This window comes from Dysidea avara, chromosome 15 (assembly GCF_963678975.1).
Source record: "Dysidea avara chromosome 15, odDysAvar1.4, whole genome shotgun sequence".
NCBI classification, from domain to species: Eukaryota; Metazoa; Porifera; class Demospongiae; order Dictyoceratida; family Dysideidae; genus Dysidea; species Dysidea avara.
This window is the reverse complement of record NC_089286.1, coordinates 12,999,549-13,021,572: the sequence shown is the minus strand read 5'-3', so window position 1 is coordinate 13,021,572 and position 22,024 is coordinate 12,999,549. Positions and strand designations below refer to the sequence as shown.

The 22,024-nt window shown below is 38.9% G+C and overlaps 3 protein-coding genes across 5 annotated transcripts; 1 reads left to right on the top strand and 2 right to left on the bottom strand.

Annotated features, from left to right (window-relative positions):
* Positions 1 to 214: 214 nt before the first annotated feature.
* LOC136245493 (uncharacterized) lies at positions 215 to 2,892 on the bottom strand. 2 transcript variants are annotated; one of them, XM_066037031.1, is made up of 5 exons: positions 2,768 to 2,892; positions 1,648 to 1,773; positions 1,539 to 1,592; positions 997 to 1,146; positions 217 to 790 (listed from the first exon to the last, which is right to left on the bottom strand). In XM_066037031.1, exons 1-5 carry the CDS (start codon positions 2,883 to 2,885, stop codon positions 738 to 740), a joined length of 501 nt encoding a protein of 166 aa, XP_065893103.1. In that variant the 5' UTR covers positions 2,886 to 2,892; the 3' UTR covers positions 217 to 737. The 2 variants fall into 2 exon arrangements, with proteins under 2 accessions (XP_065893104.1, XP_065893103.1); XM_066037032.1 differs by lacking the exon at positions 1,539 to 1,592 and having other exon boundaries at positions 215 to 790.
* Positions 2,893 to 2,949: 57 nt separating this feature from the next.
* LOC136245314 (zinc finger SWIM domain-containing protein 3-like) lies at positions 2,950 to 3,776 on the bottom strand. Its single transcript, XM_066036797.1, has 3 exons — positions 3,258 to 3,776; positions 3,090 to 3,160; positions 2,950 to 3,043 (listed from the first exon to the last, which is right to left on the bottom strand). The coding sequence occupies exons 1-3, from the start codon at positions 3,774 to 3,776 to the stop codon at positions 2,950 to 2,952; spliced, it is 684 nt and encodes a 227-aa protein (XP_065892869.1).
* Positions 3,777 to 6,505: 2,729 nt separating this feature from the next.
* LOC136245832 (uncharacterized) lies at positions 6,506 to 16,780 on the top strand. Of its 2 annotated transcripts, XM_066037305.1 has the most exons (8): positions 6,506 to 6,629; positions 6,673 to 6,729; positions 6,792 to 6,878; positions 7,289 to 7,352; positions 7,405 to 7,516; positions 15,036 to 15,127; positions 15,262 to 15,288; positions 16,731 to 16,780. In XM_066037305.1, exons 3-6 carry the CDS (start codon positions 6,858 to 6,860, stop codon positions 15,115 to 15,117), a joined length of 279 nt encoding a protein of 92 aa, XP_065893377.1. In that variant the 5' UTR covers positions 6,506 to 6,629; positions 6,673 to 6,729; positions 6,792 to 6,857; the 3' UTR covers positions 15,118 to 15,127; positions 15,262 to 15,288; positions 16,731 to 16,780. The 2 variants fall into 2 exon arrangements, with proteins under 2 accessions (XP_065893377.1, XP_065893376.1); XM_066037304.1 differs by lacking the exons at positions 6,506 to 6,629; positions 6,673 to 6,729; positions 6,792 to 6,878; ... (1 more) ...; positions 15,262 to 15,288; positions 16,731 to 16,780 and adding exons at positions 6,891 to 7,085; positions 12,252 to 12,659.
* Positions 16,781 to 22,024: the final 5,244 nt, after the last annotated feature.

Sequence of the window (22,024 nt, the reverse complement as noted above, 5' to 3'; positions counted from 1 at the left end):
CTGTGTATTCTAAACCACTTTGCATGGTAAATACGAGTTTGCTGTGGATAATTACAGCTATTAAATTAAAAAATTATAATGAAATTCCATTTTTTGCTAATAGGAGATGTACAGCCATTTATCGAGGTAAAGAAAGTTAAACAGTGCAGAAAAGGATGAAGTGAAATTGCTTTTAGAGATGAACATGAATGAGAGACTAATACAACAGTACTTAAGCTTATAGGAGAAAAGATACAAAGCACTTAATTTAAGCACTTCTCAGCAGGATTGTTATATGCAAAATTGTAGTTTTGTTGTGTAATACACTTGTATGGATTAATTGCTAAAAAATGTAAAACAACTAATAATGTGCACAGACTAAAAGAGTCAATGTGTTGGAGTATGCAGTACTGCTATGGGGTCAACTAACACTAAGTAGGAATGTTGCTATAACATGAACGACAAAACCACACTGCACACTTTGGCTTCTGCTTTAAATTCACACACTTGAAATGATACCATACTAGGCAACTATCACATTGTATGGAGTCGTCTTCATCATCATTAATAGAGCGAGTACAGCTGCCACAGTAATAAGCAGGATTCTTCTTTATTGCTTCCACCACATTATGTACAGCCATCCATCCATCCTGAGTAAAGTATTTCTTGCATGAATCCAAATGGACTTGGTCATCTAAACGAGATGCTGTAATGCGTTCCGGTAGAATTTCAACACCATCTTCCTGAATTAAGCCCTTTCATGCAAGGACAATCTCTGCATCACTAGGTTCCACAAACCACTGTAGAATTACTAGAATCCGGTATAATATAATAATTTATGTGACCTGATTTTGGAAAACCTACATTTTGTACACCATATTAAAATATATATAGACAAACAGTATTTTATAAGGCCTCTATAATAATCCATGGGCATTGACATGCCTACAGAAGTCCATATATGTGTATGTGCCAAAACGGTAGGTGTTACAAAATCAGGTCACATTAGTTGCTCACCTCTTTCTCTGTCAAGTGGCAACTTCTTTAAAAATGGCACAGGCTTGTCCAATCTTTTCTTCTTTCTAGGTAACCCAATTACAGTTTTCTCTGCCCCTTTTGGCCTGCCTCTCTTCTTTAGTTTAGGTGGCAGTGTTACATCTTGAAATTCTAGCAAACAAATTGTGTGATTTAAATACCAAACAGGTTTGCAGTTGAATTGAATGCTTGGTCTACCTGAATACTAAATAAATAGTGCATCTTATTGTAATTCACGTTTGATAATTGAAAATTAGTGCACAATTGTTGTGCACTGTCATAATCATCATACCGTAATAGGGTAAACAATTCTCATATTAAAAATTTACTAGATTTACATTATAGTTTTTCAATGATGTGTCTGACATTAAGACATTTTTGTTGGGTGTGGTCAGATAAGATGTATATGACGCACTTTTTGGGTGTACTACTGAAGAAAGGCACATGCTTAAATTAGTGCACACCCTGGTCAAAACATATGGTCAAGAATTCACTATATACGTACAAGTGCAATAGTGCTATACCTTTACGAATGGCGTCCAGTAGCACAGGTGTGCTGCTATCATTATTGTCAGTTGCTAATCAAATTCACAAATGGAATATAGCAACTGTGCTACAGTACTGCCTGCTTACCATCATCATTGTCCTCTTCCTCATCATGACTCTGATAAACCTCACCACCATCTATAGTTACTTCACTACTGACAGGTGGTACTAAGTGTCCTTCACAAGTGTCCACTGTATTGCTGATTTGAACAGCTATTATCCAGTTATTAATGGCACACAGTATGTCAGAAATGTTGAAAACAAAAATTAGTTAATTTTCTGGGAAAGAACATAGGTGGCTGGAACCTAGCTAGCTAGGGCATATTCAGAAATTCTTATGTTTTCTAAACATTGCTCCCATAAGTTTCTGGCATTTATGATCAGATTTACAAAAAGGTACCTTTTTCATACCCAAATTCTACCCATTTCTGAACTTTGAAGCTTCATAATAGGGCTGGGAGATAATTTAGATAAACAGATAATCTAGATACCTATTGTAAATTAGATAAAGATTTTCATTATCGAGATGATAGTAAATCTCTGCAATCTAGTGTATATCAACCACAGTCAGACGAAAAACTTTTGGAAAGGTATCAAATTAAATGAGCAACAGGTAAAACTTCTGACTTGACGAGGACTTTACGTCAACAAATATGTAAAACTGTGCTGACAAAAGTACATTATTATATCAATATTCGAGATAAAATGGTTGTCAGTTATCGAGGTCGAGATGTAGCCCTACTTCATAACTATTTTAATTTTCCATGAGTGCAGTAAAGTGTTTAGCTGAATTTTGAAACTAAGAGCAAGTTAATCAGTATAAGGAATCAAGTGTTAAATCATTTTGTTTGCTGGCATGTACAATGTGTGGAAAAGGAACCTTTCACAAATTCAGTCACAATTTATAGTTATACACATGTATGCATAATGCAAAACTTCAGAAGGCAAAATACTTTCCTTCAACCTTACATACAGTAATTTTATATAAAACATGCAATAACAATAATTTTATAATGCAACCGTATTAACCTCTGTGCTATCAAAATAGATGAAGCACTTACTCAACAGCTATTAATTCTTAGGGTAGTAACTTTTCTTAGGACAAAAAGTGCACTAAGTTTGAATGAGACAAATGCTAACTTCATCTACAAACATTAATGGGTAAGCAAGCCACAGAAGTTTTTTGCTACACAATATGGTTACTTACACGGATTATTCTCATTGCGGAGTTGCTGAATATTCTCATCATCTTCATCAAAAACTATCACACTTCCACCATGAGCCCAGGCATCATGAACCTGCTTCAGTGTATCCATTCTCTTCATGAATTCATCCATTCTCTTCATGAATTCATCCATTCCTACTTCTGATGCAAGAGAGGGTAATTTGTCAACAATTGCTTTGGCTTTCTGAAATTCTGATGCTGGGTAAGTGTGCTACGACTAATCCCCTGAACAGTATCACCAGAACTTCTATAGCTAACCTGCAGGTGCATTAAATGATCAAGGTATAGTACATGGTGTACATACCTCATACGAGCAATCTTGAACTGTTGAACTTTTGTTTTTTGAAAATCTCCTTCAAGTAAGACAGCTTCCATCTATTGACAACACCAACTTCAGAATACAGAGGTGACTTCTGCATATCACGCAAAAAAATCGTGAGAGGCTAGCAAATTTTGAGCAGACACTCTTTACTTTGCTGTTGATTGATTCCAACCTGTTGTTGGTTCTTTCACCAAAGGTAACAAAAGCTGACTTGAAACATTCTACCCACTCATGCTTGATAACATGCCAGTTAGCATTATAGTAGTTGACAACAGATTTAGGAGCAGTTTCTAGCAAAGTGGCATAATGCTTTTCATACTCTTCTTCTGAACGAGAATAAGCCAGCTTTGTTATGATCTCTAAAGAGTAATCCCTTTCTCCAGGCCTTATCCCAAGTTTATCAACTGTCACTTCCCTCCGAAATGACCTTAAAGCATGAAACAAGCATATCTGTAATTGTACTCCTGGAAATTGCTCCTCAAACACAGCTCTCTCTGTAAAATCTTTGTCCGTAACTACAACACCCACTTTGCACCATGATGGGTTAACAGATTTGAAAGCCTTTACCATGTTGGTGATGGCTTCCTTGGTTTCAAGTGATGTAAGGAACAGTGAAACTATTTCACTTTGTCCATTGCTGTCAATCACTAACATTAAGTACAGTGGCATCCGAAGTTCATTAAGTTTATAAGTAGCATAAAAAAAAGACTTCTGGGAAACAATTGAAATTGTATTTCATCATGGCATCTTGGAAAAACAGCCCTGTAAATACTTTCTTTTCATCAACAAATACATCCACAGCTGACCCTAAATTTAGGATAAATTGTTACACAATTATATAAACACATCTTTACATGCATCGTTTTCCATGGATAGGCATGTGTTTGAGGAGTCTGGATTTTACTGACTCCTGATACAGCCTGAGTAAGTTAACTTGGTAAGCTAGCACTGTTGACAATCTTTATAGAAGCAAATATTCTTAACAGGAAAGCGGGTGAATTGACTCACTTCAGCGGTCTGGGCCACGGCACACTCTCCTTCCATGAGAATAAAGCCTAAAGAAGGTAAATTATAGAATGATTGTAGGATTACAGCTGTGGTATGGGCTGGCTGTACCTAGTCTCATCCTCTTGACTAAAAATAATGATAAAAAAACACTTGTGTTTAAAGCTAGGTAGTGGATCTAATCTGTGATTACGTAGCTAGCTAATCTGTGATTACGTAGCTAGCTAAATTTTAGCGATGAAGGTGCAGCATTTGTCATTATTAGTAAAATAATTACTATATCAAGAGTATTACACAATAATCCAATGAGTAGTAGAATAATATGTTCATCACGTGATCCGTTGATCCACCAAATACAGCAACCCGTCAGCCATTGGCTATTTTCACAATTAAATTTGGTCATGTACCCTCTGGCCAATGCACAAGACACAAAAACTCGGTCAGAGTATAACCAGAGCTCTCAACTCTCACGCATTGAAGCAAAATCTCACTCTCACTCACAACACCTCTAAACTCACAAATTAATTTCTCTGACTCAAAGCATGAATCTCGAACTAAAGCAGCCGTTTCTTAGCATCACGTGATCACTCGTAAGGACAGGTATATCATAGGGTTGTTATGCTGTGAACAGACTGAGGCTAATGTTGTACTAGTAATGTCGGTGCTGTCTTCATGTTGCACACACGAATTATAAAGAAATAAAATACATTATTTCAGTATTTAAAGCTATATTTCAGTATTTCTCTGCGATCTCCTATAGTCTCTAGTAGTCTCCTATAGTCTCTAGTAGTCTCCTATAGTCTCTAGTAGTCTCCTATAGTCTCTAGTAGTCTCCTATAGTCTCTAGTAGTCTCCTATAGTCTCTAGTAGTCTCCTATAGTCTCTAGTAGTCTCCTATAGTCTCTAGTAGTCTCCTATAGTCTCTAGTAGTCTCTAGTAGTCTCCTATAGTCTCTAGTAGTCTCTAGTAGTCTCCTATAGTCTCTAGTAGTCTCCTATAGTCTCTAGTAGTCTCCTATAGTCTCTAGTAGTCTCCTATAGTCTCTAGTAGTCTCCTATAGTCTCTAGTAGTCTCCTATAGTCTCTAGTAGTCTCCGATAGTCTCCTATAGTCTCTAGTAGTCACTAGTAGTCTCCCATGGTCTCTAGTGGTCTCCTATAGTCTCTATGGTCTCTAGTAGTATCCGATAGTCTCTAGTAGTCTCCTATAGTCTCTAGTAGTCTCCTATAGTCTCTAGTAGTCTCCTATAGTCTCTAGTAGTCTCCTATAGTCTCTAGTAGTCTCCTATAGTCTCTAGTGGTCTCCTATAGTCTCTATGGTCTCTAGTAGTCTCCGATAGTCTCCTATAGTCTCTAGTAGTCTCCTATAGTCTCCCATGGTCTCTAGTAGTCTCCTATAGTCTCTAGTAGTCTCTAGTGGTCTCCTATAGTCTCTAGTAGTCTCCAATAGTCTGTAGTAGTCTCCTATAGTCTCTAGTAGTCTCCTATAGTCTCTAGTAGTCTCCCATAGTCTCTAGTAGTCTCCCATAGTCTCTAGTAGTCTCCTATAGTCTCTAGTAGTCTCCAATAGTCTCTAGTAGTCTCCTATAGTCTCTAGTAGCAGACATGCCAACTCTCACGCATTAGGCGTGAGTCTCACTCTTTGGCTAGTAATCTCACGCTCTCACGCCTAACCCTCTGTTTCTCACTCTTTCAGCTTAGTTCTCACGCATTTCTCACGCCTGATCTGCTTCGTAATTAGCCCTGTGCTTAAAATTGGGCAGACCTGTGCTTATTTTTGTACTTAGAACATGCGACGACCTTTTTTTTTTTTTTTTTTTTTTTTTTTGGTCTTCACTACCAAAAATCCTGGAGCTAATTGAATCTGGTCCACATTGCTGGTAGTGTTTGAGGTCTCACTCCTAAAATTGTTCAGAGGTTGGCATCTCTGTAGTAGTCTCCTATAGTATATCATATATTGCTACCCCATACACATAAACAGTATTTCATTCATCAAATCCAAGCTAGCTACCTCATTTATACACTAGCCGTATAACAACTGAAGCTATATGCTAGATAGCCAATGCTGATCAGTAATATTAATAATTGATTCTTACTAATATTGTGTATTAACCTGCTTACTTTATTTATCATCCAATGTAGACATCCGTATCATCACTGTCTCATCTGTTGTACTGACGACTCACCCCATTGCAGTGAACTGGAATCCCAAGTCTAGTAATGCCGGCTGTGGCAAAGATTAACTTGTAATACTCATACACATTGCTTCAGATCTGTGAATATATTATTTCAAGTTTTAATTTACTTGTGCTCTGTATTGTAAACTGTTTAAAACTTGTTTATACCTTCACATAGTAATCTATGCTCTCACACGTGCCATATCCACCTCACCAGATGCACGTGCCGACATAAATAAAATGGCGGTGTGAATAGCGTGGCACTGAACCAGGGCTGGCACTGAATTCAACTCGTGTATTAGTGGTGGTTGTTTACGTGGAAGTGGACGTTTCCATACTTGGGTGAGGAAATTGTGGTTTCGCCCAACCTTCATTTATTTGTTAGGAAACGTGTAAACAATCGGCGACCATCGGCAGTGCGGACAAACTTAAACCTGAATACGTTAGTGATTCAACCATCAGTTCGTCAAGTCCCCAATCCAATTGATGTGAACATCCCAATAGGTGCACACCGTTTCAAATAACGACTGCAGGAAAGGCGGGGTTGCAAGCGGGAGGAGACCGACAATCATGGTTCCATCAAATAACATTGTGAGTGTTGGGTATAGAGCAATAGTGTTCTATTAGTATTTATTTAATAAATTGCTCATATGAATTATATTTAAACACTTGGATGGCTTACTTGTGTATAAGCACGCAATGGATCGAGGTAAGTTGGAAGGCTACGAATGTGCGTTGGAAGTTATTATCTGTGATTGTGGGTTTGAGTTTATTCTGACTGAAATGTTGGAGAACAGAGTAAGGATTCTTGTGAGCTGGAGACATGAGTTTTGTGTTAATACATTGTTTTCCACTGTGTGACGTTAAGGGGGGGGTCTGGAGCTAGCAAGCGTACCAAAATCAGTTTGGAGATGTCCCTTCAGTTGCAACATTGGATTATTAATTTGTTCCCACCTTGGCAAGCCGCTGATACATATTAATTTTGTTATTTTCTACTTTAGGACACATGTAGACCATCGGCAGTGTGGACAAACTTTAACCTGAATATGCTAGTTCGCTTAGCCAGTACGTCAAGTCCCTAATCCAATTGTTACAATTGTTGTTAACATCCCAATAGGTGCTCGCCATCCCAAATACAGATTGCAGGAAAGGCGAGGTGGTTTTCGTCCAACCCTAAGGCGGGTTGTAATCGGGAGAAGACCGACAAAAATGGTTCATCAAATAACACTGTGAGTCTTGGTTGTATATAGAACAATTACTATTTAGTTTATAAATGGTGTACAATTGTACTGTGTGTGTGTGTGTGTGTGTGGGTTTAGTTAGTCCAAAGGGTTGTTCGGATCCAGATTCTTCTTCCATTTCTTTGTTGGAATGGTTGAGCTGCTTCTTGTTGTACGCCTTTTTCCATTCTCGCTGTCCTGCCCATTATGACCCTCTTCGTCATCGCTGCTACTAGTGATCTCACCTGTCCAACGTTAAATAAACCATGACATCATGCGTGGCTAGTGTGCTCACCTGCCGAAAATTGATTATCCTTTGGTTCTATTATTGTACGATTTTTGTCATCCACAGGCTCTGTGCTACCTGTAGACACAAACAATATTAGTTTGGAATTATAAGAAGCCTGGGTTTACCATCAAGGCTGGCTGGTTTAGGCCCAGTCTTGGGTTCCACCCCTTCCACTGGCACACTGGTAGCTGTGTAAGTGTAATATTGATCATGTCCCCACAAGGTCACAAAAACTTAATCACCTTGGCAGACTGTTACGGTAATGTTTTCCGGTAGTGTGTCCTGCCAAACTACCGTGCACTTTCTAGAATAGGAATTTGTGCCTCTCTTTATAGTGCAGTTATTGGTTCCTTTCGGCACAAAGTCCCTTGCCACGTTGTTAGCCCCCATCTTGCAGCATTTGACTGCATCCCTGATAGCGGTTGCGCTGTTTGTTAGAGCTTGCGCCATGTCCTCGAGGCAGATTGCCATGGCTCTTCTCCCTTGGAGCGTTACCCCTGTCCGCATGCTCTGTAATACCTGTGTGTCGTATTAAGATTTACCCTAAGTATGAACCACACGTGTCCAATCCGCTCACCACATGTTTTCCTTTTTCCTCCACCATTTTTTCTGCCCAACTCACTGCCTCTTCTATGGTGCTGAGGACTACTGCCTTTTTAGCATCCAGAGGGTCAACAGAATGCTCAGCTAGGCGTTGTGGTTCTGTAGGGCACAAGATGGGCAATACCCGTTCTTCGATGAACTCCTCCAGTTCATCCATCAGGTAGCCAAAGTTACTCTCCACAGCAAGCTGCAAAGGTTATTACGATCAGGCACAGTGTACACATGCACATGCGTGCTGTCTCAACAGACGGTATGTTCTAACTACTACACTATTACCTTTTCTGCAAAGTAAAGGCACACCGTATACCCGGTCACCAGTCTGGGATCCACCCCGGCCAGTCTGCTCATAGTCCTCTTGAAAAGTTCATTGTGGACGTAAGCAACATCATTCCTGAGCGCTTCACCCATACTGATGGCCCATCCGACTGCCGATGAAGCATTTCTGCATGCCACTCTCAAGCCACTGAACGCAGCAGACTCAATTTCATTAACTGGTCCCACGGCCGGTTTATCAAAGGGTATCAGCAGCGCTCTTGACATGTACCTACACATGGGACAGAAGAATATTACCACCAACCATCGTTAACAGGTCATTGATGCTTTATCAACTTTGTACAGTTTTATTTTAATCTTATTTTGACTCTTACCTCCTTACGCTGCACACGTTAAAATTGCAGCACAAAAGTGGGATTGAACGTGGCTTGTAAAGTCCTGTCCGCATGTTTCCGATCAGCTTGCCGTTGCACAGCTGTATCAGCAGATCTCCAATGTCGTCCATGTTTTTTGGATCATCCAGGGCAAACGGCAGAGTGGATTTCTTTATTCTCTCCATACACAGACTATCGGAAGTCCCCTTCGTCTTCATGAGGTGGCTGACCTCTCTCTGTCCAAACACAGACAGAGTGCACTCTATGGCTGTGGATTTTCCTTTAGGGTTATACATAACAGTCGGCCTCGCTAAGATCACACCGCACATACCTGTCTCGGTGTCTCCAAACAAGAATGGAATCAGACACGAACCATTCAGGTCCAGCACGGTGTCATAGTGGAGAGCCATGATGCCCGCTGCTACTGATAGCACACCTGCTCCACAAACCAATGTGTAAGACCTCATCCATGCAATAGCCTGGCTCACCTGCTACAAAATTGTGCTTCAGTGTGCTCTTCATTACCTCCAGTAGCGCATTAAGGGTGTTGCTGGACTCCAGAGGTACGGCAATGTTGCTGAAGAGTGGCAGCGTCAGACTTTGGCTCTTACCAGCGGGCAGCTCAATGTTTGGTCCTCCGATCGGCTGCCAAGCGTATTTGGACTCTCTCGTAGGAATTAGAATGCCAGATCTGCTAATGTGAATTTCGGGGCTCAGCACCCAAGTGTTGTCTTTTTCCTGCCTACCCACGCACTCCAGGCCCTGCTTGGTTCTGTGTTCCTCTCCGTGCGGAAAAGAATTCTCGAGGTGATTGTGAAATTCCACCAGCTCCCTATCGGTCAGAGAACAAGTCAAGCCGCCACTCTTAAAGGTTGTTGTTAATTCATGAAGGAAGCGGTGTTTAAACAGCAGACTTTCTGTCGTGTAGTAGCAGAGTCTGTGAAAAGTCAAACCCAATTGTTAAGTTAGAACGAGCCCACAAGGTTTGTAAGTGATTTAGCACATATCTACAGACCCTAGCTTATTGATTGCCTTAGGGTTTGGGTTACCAAATTGCCAGCTGCCAAATCTTAGGTTCAGTAACCTCTTTAGACCTCTACACTTCAAGTGAGAATTATTTGTACATTTTCTAACCCTAACACTTCCACAAAGTCTAATCCTAAGCCACTTGCAGCCATGCACCTAACACGATCAGTCAGTATCACCTTTCTCTGCCGTCCAGCTCCCTTTTGACGGTGGCAAAATACCCAGTCATCTTGCCAACTTCAACAAATGTCTGTAACTGTAGGGTGAAATTGGATCTTGGCTTATATTCACCTTTGCTGGTCACCATCCCGAACGTCACACTCTCCCCATCCACATGGAAATTCTAATTGTTAAAGCAAACATGAAATGGAGGCCTTATACACACCCAACTGCACCTTCTTTTCACTTTCAGTCTCCACAGAGACATTAAGACTCTGGTCACTTTCAACACTCCTGTTGTCTGACTCCATCGCAATAATTGTTCACCTTAGGGTTAATTGCTAGTCTCTAGAGCAGCCTAAACACACTTGTCTCTAAAATTAGTCTCAGCATGCTAACCTCGCTGTATTTATACTCACATCCACCTAAATGTTCAGTGAGGTTAGGGTTAGCTCATTCATTACATCACAATCCCTACTGAATAGAACAACCTTACATGGTCGATCATGTGACTGGGCGTCGATTAGCATAGCCTCCATCACTGGATGTGAAGTCCTTCAGGGCCATCTTGATGGTGCTGACATTTGGGCAGTTCCTAGAGTGTGATAGCTGAAATAAGCAAGCACACCAGAAAGAACCAATCTTTTAATAGCGGATCTACAGTAAATTGTATTTGAAGGTAGTTTAGCTCAGCCAGTCTGCAATAGAGTGATTGTTTTGTGTGCATCCTATTTAAAGATCACCTTGAGGATCACTAATAATATCGCTCCGTCGTCGCGATTGTAGTCTTACTAGGAGATAAGTAGCGTATAATAACTGTAGAGCATGTAGAGTCATTAATCGATTCCCGGACGATTCTATATCCGGAACACTTTACATAACAAAATTTATGGCAATCGGATGAAGCACCTAGGAATGGGAAGCCCAAATGTCCGTCCGGCAAAAAAATCGATGACCGGACAAAAAGATCTTTATCCGGACAACAGCTCGTAAATCCTCAACCAATAAATGGATTGCTTCCAAACTTGAGTATATGTAAGTATAGTCTATGCTTCTACTATGATAAAAATTTGGAGTCAAAACTCCTCACCAGCTGGGAGATATGGCTTGCTAAACTTGACCTACTACAACGACCACTATTTTCGGACACCTCGTCTTTACATGTATTGTAGGGTGTAGAGCTGCAATAGCTGGACAGCTAAAAGTATCCATAAAACACATTTAGAGAGGAGAAATAACATAAATATGTCAATATAACCTTCGTTCAAAGCATTTAGATTGATTGAGTGGAGTAAAAGTTGCTGTAGATACACTCAAGTTACTTACAGTTGATGAGGTATCCGGAAATAGGGTCGTTGCAGTAGGTCAAGTTTAACAAGCCATATCCCCAGCTGGTGAGGAGTTTGGACTCCAAATTTTTATCATAGTATAAGCATAGACTATACTTACATATACTCAAGTTTGGAAGCAATCCATTTATTGGTTGAGGATTTATGAGCTGTTGTCCGGATAAAGATCTTTTTGTCCGGTCATGATTTTTTTTTTGCCGGACGGACATTTGGGCTTTGCATTCCTAGCTGCTTCAACCGATTGCCATAAATTTTGGTATGTAAAGTCCTAACACCTGGGTCCACCTATGGTCCAAATATCAGAATTGTGGGATAATTCGTTTGGCTGCTACAGGTGTCCTACAGGTGTCCGGATATAGAATCGTCCGGTAATCGATTAATGACTCTATACGGTAGAAATAGGCTAGAATTAAATTTTTGGTTATTCCGCTATTCCTTATTCCTCTATTCTTTATTTCGGGTTTTACAAACTCCCGTATACAGACTAGTGATTCTAACTGAAAGCATGTGCTGATCTACCACATACACAAACCCTATCTCTATGGGCGGGCTTGAAAAAAAATGTCCACCATTGTCCGCTCCTTTTACTTACTTTGTGTGTGTTATGGTCTGCATTAATGTACGAATGAGTGCAGCTTACCACCCTTGACATATGCTTTGTTCCCTTGCAGCGGTCCTTAGGGTTAGGGCTACCTTGGAGGAAGACACAACTCGGTCAACCCATCCAGTGTTGTGATGGCTACCTTTTGCCGTTACCCGTCACGGTCTCATCCATCGCACAGGCATAAAATACTGTGAGTTGCCACTGTCGTGTATGACACCCTTAGGGTTACCCACACGCACGTAGCACCGGCCAGCTGACAACCAGCTACCAGATGTGCATGTGCTGCCCACCTGTGTGTATGTATGCTGCCCTAATAGTCCCATCAAATGTATGAAAGGATGATGGAAGGAGTGTTAATGATGGACTATTAATGTTGGCTTCAAACAAAATGCATGTGCTGATCTACCACAGACACATCTATTGATGGGCTTCAAAAAAAAAATTGTGATCAGCCATTGTCGGCTCATTTGTGTGTGTCGTGGTCTACATTAATGTACGAATGAGTGCAGCTTACCAATGAGTGCAGAATACTAAAATCATTCCACAAATGACCCAAAAAAAGTCAATAGAGCGTAGTCATTAATTAGTCTGCAACGTGAGTCATTTCGAATATATCCATAGGTTCTTGGTGTCATGGACACTTAGCGATGACGAACTAACAGTAGAGTCACGTGACGGCCTGATATTTTGAAATCAGCTGTAAGCGAGCGGGTAAGCAATATCGAGTAGTTAATCGGAAAAAAGATTGATATCAGCTTAAATATGCTAGTAAGTGATCACCGTGGTCCTGATAACACAGACGGGCGCCGCACTGAAATTGAAGTTATGGTGGCCGCAGCCGACAATGTACCATAGCAGTGCGTGCATATGGAATGGGACCCAGGGTGTTGATCACTATAATTGATTAGAACGTTAATTGATTAACCGAACATGGGCGCTTGCTGTTGCAAACATTACAAGTAAGTTGTTTGCCAGGGTATGGGAGCATGGAGCCAAGTACATATAGGTAGATCATGGTTGTATTATGTATAATGAGATATATCCAGTGAGATAGCCACTGGCCAGCCTAAACTTAAGAGCCACAGTTGAAGTTTGGTGCCCACATAATTGCTTGTACACTGTTGTAAGACATTAGCTGCATCCATGACTCAATATCATTGGCTTTGTAGTAATGCTGATAGTACACCACCTGCAGCTGCTAGGATATTAAAGGGTGAGATTTGTGTGCAGTTTCAAATGTACGTAGAGTTGTGATTTGTCAAATGTGTCTACTGTATGTATGGTATAAGGTTGTCAGTGTGCGTGTGTGTATGTGTGTGTGGGTGTGTGTGTGTGTGTGTGTGTGTGTGTGTGTGTGTGTGTGTGTGTGTGTGTGTGTGTGTGTGGGTGTGTGTGTGTGTGTGTGGGTGTGTGTGATGTAGTGTATGTGTACGTGCATGCAAGCGAGTTCAACGGCTAGAGTTAATGTATACGTGTGCATTATCCAATTTGGTCAGGGCGCTTTTTAATTTGGAAAGGTTAATTTTTTTTCTTTTGTTGCGGTATTGTTCTTATGTTTTCGAACATAAGTTTACTTAACTAATAGCAGGTAGGATACAGACTGTGGACCCTAGGGTCACATAAGGACCATGCATACAAAGCAGTCAAAGCAGTCCACAACAAATAGCTACAAGCAAGTTTACCAGGCATTTATATCATTGTATTACCCATGCTAGGCTTTATAAGGCTTTAAGGTATACTTTCACGTTTGCGCAGATATGCGTTTGCGAGTGTATAAACGTGAGTTGTATGCATAATATGTGTGTGGTTATGCGCCATGTGAATGTCTATGTGTTGTTAACGTCTATATAGCAGTGTTCTTGTGTGGCATTTCTTGTGTGGCATGAGTGCTAATACAATCATGTGGATTGTTGTATTATTGTTTATTTTTAATATTTGTTTAACCTTTTAGAAATTAATTATATTGATGAAGATAGGTGAGCCATTAATAACTTTCATTAGTTAATGCTGACACAGGGGTCTCAATGTGTTAAGTAATGGTTGATAGTTAAAATGCATTCTCTGAAAGAAGGTGCTAAGCATTCTCTATTAACAAGTGGTCCTAAATTAGTCTATCAGGCCCCTTAATCAGACTTTGTCATGGGTTAGATACTTTTTATCTCCAAAAAAAAAAAAAAAACCCTGTAGGGTGAAAAGGTGTACTTTTGTTCACAATTGGTGTGCACGTGTGTGTATGTGGGGGGGGGGTGGTAGGTCCTCAGAACCCCTCTTGGTTATTTGCCTGTCTGCACATATACAAGTGGTATGCACATTTGTGACCAGATTTGCGAAAAGGGGGTCTTCCACACACATTCAATTTAACACAATCAGCATATCGTAACTTTGAACATGGAGAAACTATGGACTTGAAATTTTCACTGTCGAGAACACTAACATAGTGTAAGGGGTGGTACAATTTTCAGGTTTGTAGCTTTAGTGAGCATCACGTTATGATCTTTCAAATTCATAAAAGTGGATGTGTGTGGAAGACCCCTAGGCCTTTACGCAAATCTGGTCACATATTGTGCTTTAGTGTTCAAAGTGATGATATGGTTTGTATAGAGCTGTACTCAGACAGAGACACTTTTATGACAACAAAAGTTACACTGGTACAATTAACAGGGCACTGTGATACAGTATCTATCATTATTTACTCTTGTACTTTAATAGAACAAGTAGATTACGTTGGCAATAATAGAGGCTACTGAAGTAACTGTAATTTGCTTTATGCATGTATACCAAGCTATACTGTATTGTGTGACTTGGCTGTAGTCAAAAAGTATTATTACTTAATATTTGTATGTTTCTAAAGAGAGCCAGTGCAATGCACAGAAATTTCAAGGCCGGTGCAATGTACCGGGTGTGCAAGGCCGGTGCAGTGCACTGAAGTATGACTGAAATAAGGTGAATAATTGAAGTGTTCATACAGTTGTCGTACATTGTAGCAACCCAAAGCTGTATTACTGAAAATAAATAAATTAAAAACTTTATTTATCATGTTTAATGATTTGTTTATTCACTTTTTTTGTTTGTTTTAGAATGGATGCTGATCAAATTAAAAAAATGTGAGTTGGCATTGTTTAGCATCAGTATGTTATAGAGGAGGGCATCCATTGCCAAATGACAGTCTTTCCCTACAAGTATGACAGTTACCTTTAGCAAAATATCACTAAAAGTGTTTTCTAATTTGCACCTCAAGTTGCCTTACTGTCAGCAGTTCCAAGGGGTGCAGACCTACTGTAGGAGTTTGACACTTTATTATAACACAGATTTGGCACCTGTTATATACTGGTGAATGCATTGCTCACCATGATTCACCTCAGTGATGGTAGCTACTACCTACCATCTTTACAGCTTCCCCAGTGTATTTCCCACAAGTAAAAATGGAGTGCTCAACGGTAGCATGCTCTGGCCACATTAAGCTTTCACGATGCCCAGTTAAGTGATGCTCCAGTATAAAGTTGCACGGGTTTAAATCACGGTGAATCCCATCCTCGTCGCCAACATGTCATGTATCAACGTCTGAAAAGTTAGCTTTACAGTAGTTATCATATGTACGCAAAATAATAAAAAATCGGCTATCGTCTATTGCATATGGATCAGGAATGCCATAGTCAACAGAATACAATGCCAAACACACAACCGACATAGACACAGGTACTGTTAATGGCACCTTGAAATGTTATATAACATATCACTAAATTAGTTAATCAGTCTATCACATACTTTAAAGTTGTATATATATATATATTTAGTACAAAGAAACATAATCATTTGGATACCAAACCACGATACTGAATTGTTTGTTTGGATATCCAAACCCAAAAATACAGAATTGTTAAGGTACCCATATAAATAGTTAGTTCTCCTTGTAGGGGTAGATACAAGTTGGATAGTATGCGACAGTATCGGTACTTCGCATATACACTGTACTGTAGAGTCATCGAGGCCATGTCATTTTAAGTAGATTAAATAAATTTCTATGACAAAATAATTGATGGATAATTTAACGGAAGACTCAAGTGATAGCTCGCCATTTAAACAGCACTGACTATCGTTCACTGCAACATTATTAGAAAATGTTTTGAATTTACTCAACATGGTGTTCATGCATGTGTTAATGAAATCATCAACCCCAATTTTGCATTATAAATCATGAACAGATAATCTGTTATGCAACTAAATTCGTATCACACAGGTTTAATACAAAATAAAATGATAAACCACACATGACTCCTAGAAGGGGGCCATCCTATAGGTTAAAAGATAATCACGATTAATAGTTTGTTCTGTATTGTATTGGGTACAATAGCTTTTCCTAAATTGTCGTTTATACCTATAAACATGTACTCCGATTCAGTTACAACCTAGCTATCAATCAAGGTTCCTCTAGTTTCCTCTAGTATATGTTAAATGGAGCCTATATTGCAACCCAAGTGCTTAATCAGTAATTATTGTTATGTTATGTTGTTACAGTTACATGTGTGTTGTTATTGATTTGTTTCAGTTTACTCGTCGATGAGAAGATGATTCAGACTGATAACATTATTTTTTTTAAATTAATGTACTAAGAGCAAATGATAAAATCAATCAGAATTAATACACATATCTAACCTGGCTAACCTAGAGCTGAAGCAGAAATTGTTATGTATTGGTACCCCTATCCCTAATAAATAAATGGAAAACATCCCACACTGGTTTGTTGTGTGCTCATTTCATGTACCTAAATGTAGGGCTTCTTTAACGATCATTGGACATGCATAAATACGTACTGCTATATAATTAGTACGTATTTATTGTAGTACTAATTGTAGTACTCGGTTCCAGCAACAAAGCTAACTAACCCCATTAAGGTTTCAATCTGTAAAATGACCAGCTATCAACACTGTTAACTTTAAAGGTCAAAGTCATACCATAGTATCTATGCTCTTAAGCTGTACAATTTTTTTTCTTCATTTTTAATTTATTAAACACACACACACAAACAGTAGCTAGCTTTCCACCTTCTTTTACCCTTCAGGTTTATAAAGACTGCGGGCTACACATAGCTGAAAATCCTTTCTGGTTAGGGTAAGATTTCTTTTATGGGGGGGAAGGATGGGGTTATTTGGAAGCTACATCCTATTATACACTAACCTTTAAGGTTATATCTTATCATCTAGGTAACATCGCTGTCCTTTCATAACGTCAGCGGTCGCGTGAGCGTCGAGTTACCTGCGTACCGCATACCGTGGTACGGACTGAGATATAAGCGCAGTAAGGCTTTTGTTCCCACAATATATATAATGTACTCTGTAGCAAGCTTTTAGGCGAGCAATGGTTTGGTTGGTTAATAAAATGCAACCGTTGCTTCAGATTGTATTGTATTGTATTGTATTAATGCTGATCACTTAGAGTTGCTGACTACTAGCAATCAACCGATATACGTTGGCATCGACTTTCATCTTCGTATAGCTGTCGTGATGAATTCCGGGGATAAGACTAGTCACTGGTGTAGTTCACCCTAGTAGTTCTTATCAACCTTTACCAGTTAGGCACTGGAGTGAGTACACACTGAAGACAGGGCCTGTTCGAGGCGTTTACTCAAAGTCTATGAGGAGCCTAAATGAAAATCTCAGATGTAGTTAGTACTGAGGTAGTTTATACACCAGGCCCGCACATGGCAAAAGTCACAATACAAGTTAGTTTGCAATGAATTGAATTGAATGAATTGTAGTTACCAAATATGCACAGCAATCACCCTCCCATTCCGATGTTGTCCCCACCACACACTGGTACTCTGCTCGCTTGTATCGAGAGTGTAACTTGCTCACATATGTACGTGAGCAAGTTACTCTCTCACTTGCTCACATTTTTTTGGACAGTGATAAGTACTTGTAAGCATTGCAGAATTTATTGGGCCAATAGATATTAATGTTGTAAACAGTATACATGTATTTGCTCCATAGCGTTTAACTGGAATCTTACAGAGCTTAGATAGTTTCCCTTTATGTTGCTATACTAGGGGTATCAGTCTGATGGGTATACTGTACTTGCTCAAACAAAGTCTAACTTACTATTTTAAAAAAATAAAAATAAAGAATGCCCAATGACACTAAATTGCAATGATCCCAATGACACTATATTGTAGGCACGCACACACACCCATACAAGCCCACGCGTACTTATTCAGTGGCATATTCTTTATAGCATGCAGTGGACACACTGACAGTGTACAGACGATGATGAGTTACCCATATTGACTGTGTGAATTTTATGGCTGTTGGAAGTTAGGATCTGTTGTCACTCTCTATTCTAGTATAGCGACATAGCCCCCAAATTTAACACAATTGTGCACTTTAACTATGAAATTTCCACACAAATAGTACTCCTGTTGATATGTAATTTCTGATATAGTGCCATCACATATTTGACCTTTGGTGACCTCTATATGGCCACTTTTATACAAAAAAAAAACAAAAACAGATCATTTTTGCCCTTATTTCCACGAGGCATTAAATGACAAGTAAACATATAGTACGAAAGCAAAGGTCTTGATGTAATAAAAATCTCAGTTTTTATTTTGAAGTCATTAGGTGATATAATTCCAAAGTTATGGTCACTTCTGTTAGCTGCAAACCTTTAAATTCACCTACCTTTGGGGCGTAAATTAACCATGGCCACTTTCTGCTAGTTTGGCACTATATCAAAAAAATACATGTCTCTAGGAGTATTATTGGTGTGGAACGTTTCAGGATTTTATGAAAGAGTGCACAATTTTTGACTTGTGCTGCTGTACTATTCTGGGTGGAACAAGATTGATTATTTCAAGTACAAAATTGCTCTTTAAAGCATTAGATATGCAAAATAAGTTTGTATTTGGTGTAACCTAACCAGCCGTGTCTGCCATATCTGCAATAATATTAATGAGCTTACAATGACTGGATTCAAGTAGGCATATTGTTATCTACTTACAGCTGATGGAGTCTAATGTTTGCTATGATATTTGAATGGAGGATTTACCACAAGGGGTGATGCATGCTCTAGATGTAAAAGATGTACATCATCGGTGTGCCGGCATCATGGAGATCATCAGTGACTTGTGACACTGTCATATAATACAGTCATGTGTCTAATTATTTTGAGTGATGAATATTACATGTACACTTACAATGTACAACATTATATCAGTGTGTTTGCTAAAACTAGAGCTGCGTTCACATACATAAGTATGTAAGAAAGTATACGCTGTTCTCTAAAAACGGTTGCATGGCTCCACCCAAACAAGGCATGCAATACAGCATTTCAGTGACTTATAAATTGCTTCTGTGATGGTAGGCACACATAATCAAATTTTGGTAATACTTTTATACTACTAGAAGCAATAAAAAGTTAAAATTTTCTAACAAGAAATAGGGATCGCTGAAAAAAGCCAGCAAACAAGAAGGGATCGCTGCGGTGATAATGTTATCCACAAATCCCTATTTTGACTCAATATATAGGCTACTCATTCTTGTGAACTAATAAAGCCTCTGCGCTCAAGTGTTAATTGCATCATGTAAAATCATTTTAGGTTAATTGAGTATCCAATTAGATGGTTAACTCCCTCTTGTATATTTTATGTGGATTACATTATTAAGTACTATTATTAAGTACTGACTAAAACAAAACCTTGATGCAAATTTTCATAAGTTTATACGAATATCAATATCGTAACAACGGACTATACATTGTCCTCAATATTTTACGCATGGATACTCATACAGCACTACTACCCATCACTCAAGTTATATGGTTTGGGACAGCCAATAAGTACGGGAATTTGAAGTGCTTTTTTTTTCAAATCGGGGATTGCAGTTTAACCACAAACCACCCACTTTACAAATTTTATTTAACATAATGCCTTATGGTGACCTTTATGATGCTTTCCACTATTTGGAACATCAAATGATGCTTAATTGTAGGCTCCACCCTCTCAATATGAACAACGCTGATATCGGGAGGGAAACACCCACAACCCACAATTTTTTCATAGAAAGGTGTCTTTCAAAATAAAGAGTAACTTGATGTGTGAAGGAACAATGTGCAACGTAAATTGACCGTGTATGGACCACAAAGTGATTTTAATCCTAATACAACACACTTTTCTATAATATGGTCTGACTATACATGTAGGTACCACAGGATAACACTTGTAGTTGTGTGTTTTATTAGGATTAAAAATCACTTTATGATCTGACCCTAGCATGGTCAATTTATGTTACGCATTGTTCCTTCATTATTATTTATTTTGAATGACACCTATCTATGTAAATTTTGTGGTCGGTGGGTGTTTCCACTGCCAAAATTATCCGTTTTAATACTGAGAGGGTGGAGTCTACAATTAAATATCATTTGATGTTCTAAATAGAGGAAAATGTCATAGAAGTCACCATAACGCATTACATAAGTAAATTTTATAAAGTAGGTGTGGTTAGTGGTCAAACTAAAAAACCCAATTTGAAAAAAAAGCACTTCAAATTTCCATACTTATTGCCTATTACAAGCCAAGTAGCTTGAGTGAAGAGTAGTAGTGTTGTATGAAATACATGTGTGAAATATTGAAATCAATGTAAAGTTAGTTGGTATGCCACACCCTCATTAATAATATGAGAGTGTGTTTGCATAATATTATGTAGTCATAATTAAACTATAGGAATTTTCTTAGCAGGTACATACTTAACCACCCATCTAATTGGATTCTTTGGAAACCATTTGAGCTAAATTATATTGACATTCGATAATTCATTATATAACTGTAAGATAAAGGTATTACCAAAATTTCATTTTGTGTAGTCAATGCCATCACAAATCAATTGCAATGCTCAAGTCAGATCACTCATTTTCTCTATTGCCTGGCAAGGCTGGCATAGACCTAAATACAGACCTCTGTAATAGAAATTTTATGGCACATACGCGCACAGTTTTAGCAAACACACTGATATAATGTTGTACATTGCAAGTGTACATGTAATATTAAACACTCGAAATAATTGGACACATGATTTTATGATATGACGAAGTCACAAGTCACTGATGATATCCATGATGCCGGCACACCGATGATGTACATCTTTTACATCTAGAGCATGCATCACCCCTTGTGGTAAATCCTCCATTCAAATATCATAGCAAACATTAGACTCCATCAGCTGTAAGTAGATAACAATATGCCTACTTGAATCCAGTCATTGTAAGCTCATTAATATTATTTCAGATATGGCAGACACGGCTGGTTAGGTTACACCAAATACAAACTTATTTTGCATATCTAATGCTTTAAAGAGCAATTTTGTACTTGAAGAGCAATCTTACTCTAATGCTTCTGTAGCTTGATTATGTCTTGTGTGTACCCAAGGATTTCTCAGTATCCTGACAACACATCATCTAAAAATTAATGTTCATTCAACATTATCATTAAAACATTTTTTTATTCTCAGAAGTGGCTACACATACCACAAATCATAGCACTAGTGGCAAATAACACAAAACAAATATTAGTCAACCACACCTAACCTTAAGGCCCACAAGCCATCCAGGCTTTGATAGTTATTGTTGATGGTTACAATGCAACAGAGCGCCCCTTAGGGTTCTCAGTGGTTCAGTACACATATGTGCCCCGATTTTGCCAAACAAGTCATCTGGATTATAATTATGTGGCATTATAAACAATTTGCTGTGTCACCATTTAGGGGCTGTAGAACTTTCAAACTATTTCACATCTAAGTTGTAGCAATTTAAGGTGTGAGCTAAAGACTATCCGGATGACTAGGAGTTAAAATT

Bases quoted from the DNA above. Each gene is read 5' to 3' on its own strand.
- LOC136245832 (XM_066037304.1), top strand. From the start codon at position 6,987: ATGGATCGAGGTAAGTTGGAAGGCTACGAATGTGCGTTGGAAGTTATT. The intron at 7,086-7,288 runs GTAAGGATTCTT...TTTCTACTTTAG, and splicing joins CTGAAATGTTGGAGAACAGA to GACACATGTAGACCATCGGC. The intron at 7,353-7,404 runs GTACGTCAAGTC...ACATCCCAATAG, and splicing joins TATGCTAGTTCGCTTAGCCA to GTGCTCGCCATCCCAAATAC.
- LOC136245314 (XM_066036797.1), bottom strand. From the start codon at position 3,776: ATGCCACTGTACTTAATGTTAGTGATTGACAGCAATGGACAAAGTGAA. The intron at 3,161-3,257 runs GTAAAGAGTGTC...TGTTGTCAATAG, and splicing joins TGGAATCAATCAACAGCAAA to ATGGAAGCTGTCTTACTTGA. The intron at 3,044-3,089 runs GTATGTACACCA...ATGCACCTGCAG, and splicing joins TTCAAGATTGCTCGTATGAG to GTTAGCTATAGAAGTTCTGG.
- LOC136245493 (XM_066037031.1), bottom strand. From the start codon at position 2,885: ATGAAGAGAATGGATACACTGAAGCAGGTTCATGATGCCTGGGCTCAT. The intron at 1,774-2,767 runs GTAAGTAACCAT...ACTGGATAATAG, and splicing joins CCGCAATGAGAATAATCCGT to CTGTTCAAATCAGCAATACA. The intron at 1,593-1,647 runs GTAAGCAGGCAG...GAATTTGATTAG, and splicing joins GGAAGAGGACAATGATGATG to CAACTGACAATAATGATAGC.